Below are 2,721 nucleotides of genomic sequence, written 5' to 3'. Positions count from 1 at the left end.
GGGCATGTGAAACCATTTGGGAGGTTATGCATTACTCTCATCAGGCAACCATAGCTTGAACTGGAATAGTTACTGTGTAGATAGACAGAAACATGTATTCAGTTCCCACTACGTGACAGTCACTAAGCTATGTACAATTATGCAGCCTCTGACTTCCAAAGGATCATGGTAAAAAAGACAGATTCACTGGGCTGGGTGCAGTAGTTGATGCCTGTAATCCTCGTGCTCTGGGATGCTGAGGCGGGTGGATTCCCTGAGCTCACGAGTTCAAGACCAGCCTAAGCCAGAGCAAGACTTATCTCTAAAAATAGCCGGGCACTGTGGCGCATGTGTGTAGTCCCAACTACTCAGGAGGTTGAGACAAGAGAATTGCTTGAGCCCAAGAGTTGGTGTGAGCTATGACACCACAGCACTCCTACTACAGGCAACAGAGTGAGACTCTTGTCTCAAAAAAAGGGGAAAAGAAAAATAGATTCACAAACTAGTAGTTATGCCATTGCATAATCCAAAGTTTAACGCAGCTTTTTCACAGTTAAAGAATTCCAGGAAGCCTTTGTTTTGCTCACTCTATCTTCATGCCTCCTCAGTTGAATTCCAACTCTTGTCCTTCCCATGGCTATTTTAGTTTCTTTTCTTCATTCCTCAGACTGGTGATATGAAGACAACCCATTGCCAAGAGACAGGATCCAGGATGTTGCCCACACCAAAGCCTGAAGTGAGTGAATCATCTTCATACTAATTCTTCTTTATAAGGCAAAAAAGGTCCAGAATGAACTGCAGCAAGTCCCCTGACTTTGTCCTCTCGGGGTTATCCAGTGACCCAGAGAAAGGGAAGCTCCTCTTTGGTCTTTTTTTAGCTCTCTACTTGCTAGGCCTCCTAGGGAATTTGCTACTTCTGCTGGCCATCGGAGCTAACGTATGCCTTCACACTCCCATGTATTTCTTCCTCAGCCAGCTCTCCCTGGTAGATCTCTGCTTCACTACCACCACAGCCCCTAAAACGCTGAGGACTTTGTGGACCAGCAATGGATCCATCTCTTTCTCTGGATGTCTGACGCAATTATATTTCTTTGCTGTTTTTGCTGACATGGACAGCCTACTTTTAACGGTCATGGCTATTGACCGCTATGCTGCCATTTGCCATCCTCTGTACTATTCACTCCTAATGACACCTTGCAGATGTGGGGTGATGGTCAGTGGGTCATGGGGAGTGGCCCACTCTGTCTCTCTAGTCCATACCCTATTGCTGTCTCGACTATCTTTCTATACTGGTCAAGAGATTCCTCACTTTTTTTGTGATTTTGGCCCACTCTTACGGCTTTCCTGCTCTGATGCCCATCTCAGTGAAGACCTGATTATGGCTCTGACAGGATTTTTAGGAATTAGTCCTCTACTCTGCATCATAGGCTCCTATGCCCATATTTTCCATGTTGTAACTAGGGTGCCATCAGCACAGGGGAGAAGAAAAGCCCTGGCCACATGCGGCTCCCATCTTTCTACAGTCGTCCTCTTCTATAGCACAGTCTTTGCCACCTACCTGAAGCCCCCATCAACTGCTCGCTCCTCTGAGGAGCAGGTTGCTGCTATCATGTATACCCTGGTAACTCCTACTCTAAACCCTTTCATTTACAGTCTAAGGAATAAGGATGTGAAGAGTTCTCTGAGAAGAATTCTGAGCATGAAGAGTTCTCAGGATTAGAAATACATGTAAATTTCAAAACCAAGTACTTTGGGAATAATGACTCCCAAGTATGTCACCGCATTTTTCCATTTTTACTCCTTAACTTCTTACAATATTTTATATACTATTTGTGTGCTTGTGCTATGTTTGAGAGTTTCTGGGGAGTGTGATTCTATGGTAAGAATTGGAAGCTAGCTAAAAGTAGGAGGATATTTTTAAATACTCTTTGTCTGGACTAAAAGAATATTTCTTACTTAAGTTTGTTATTTTGTTCTGAAATAGTTAAGTACTCAATGCAGCACTCAATGAATAAATTCTTCTTTCAAGTGTAGACTGTCAAAGTGTGACACAGGGAAAGGATAGATTTCATTGCTTTATAAAAAGAATGTACATAACTAGTTCAATCACCATGGTATGCTCAGTTTGTTTTTCCATATATACCACGTACTACATCAAACCAGAAACTGTGTAGTGTGTTTATTTGTACAGCCCTATATGGTTCATGTTACTATACATTGTAAAATATATAGCCTGATTAAACATCTGACAATTAATTCTATTCAAGAGAATAACTTAATATTAAACACATCTCTGACATAGGAAGAGTACCCCTAGGATTATCAGATTAGATTCTCTGCTTAGCATCTATATCTAAACTTTGCTTAACCCAGGCTTCTTTTCTTGATCATCTAGAAGGTAATACTTTCCTTCCAATTCTAATCTAATGACATGCAACAACATGTGTTCAGAAAATTGTTTTTAATGAATGATTATTGAAGAGATAATCTAAGTTGATATATTTCCTCAGGCTCTAAAACCATATTCTCCTGTTCCCCCAAGATAAAGTGAATACAAATAATTTTCTTTTTCTTTAAATGTTCCTTCTTCAACTGGACACTGGATGCCACTGGAAAAAAAAATATGAAAGAGAAGCCAACCTCTGAACGTTATGGAGGTAATGGGTTTTTTTAAAAATCGAATAAGCAATCAGGAAACCGTGAAGATAGCAATAATCAAGGGAACTAGTAGCAGTTTAAAAT

General features: G+C 40.8%; 1 protein-coding gene across 1 annotated transcript; it reads left to right on the top strand.

The window, feature by feature from the left end:
• Window positions 1-769: 769 nt before the first annotated feature.
• On the top strand, window positions 770-1,699 carry LOC100962335 (olfactory receptor 1361-like). Its single transcript, XM_003801838.1, has one exon. The coding sequence runs from the start codon at window positions 770-772 to the stop codon at window positions 1,697-1,699; it is 930 nt and encodes a 309-aa protein (XP_003801886.1).
• The last annotated feature ends 1,022 nt before the right edge of the window (window positions 1,700-2,721 follow it).

The sequence above is a fragment of the Otolemur garnettii genome, unplaced genomic scaffold (genome assembly GCF_000181295.1).
Source record: "Otolemur garnettii isolate 467f Iridium unplaced genomic scaffold, OtoGar3 scaffold00223, whole genome shotgun sequence".
NCBI classification, from domain to species: domain Eukaryota; kingdom Metazoa; phylum Chordata; class Mammalia; order Primates; family Galagidae; genus Otolemur; species Otolemur garnettii.
The sequence above is the reverse complement of the archived record's forward strand: the minus strand, read 5'-3'. Positions and strand labels throughout refer to the sequence as shown.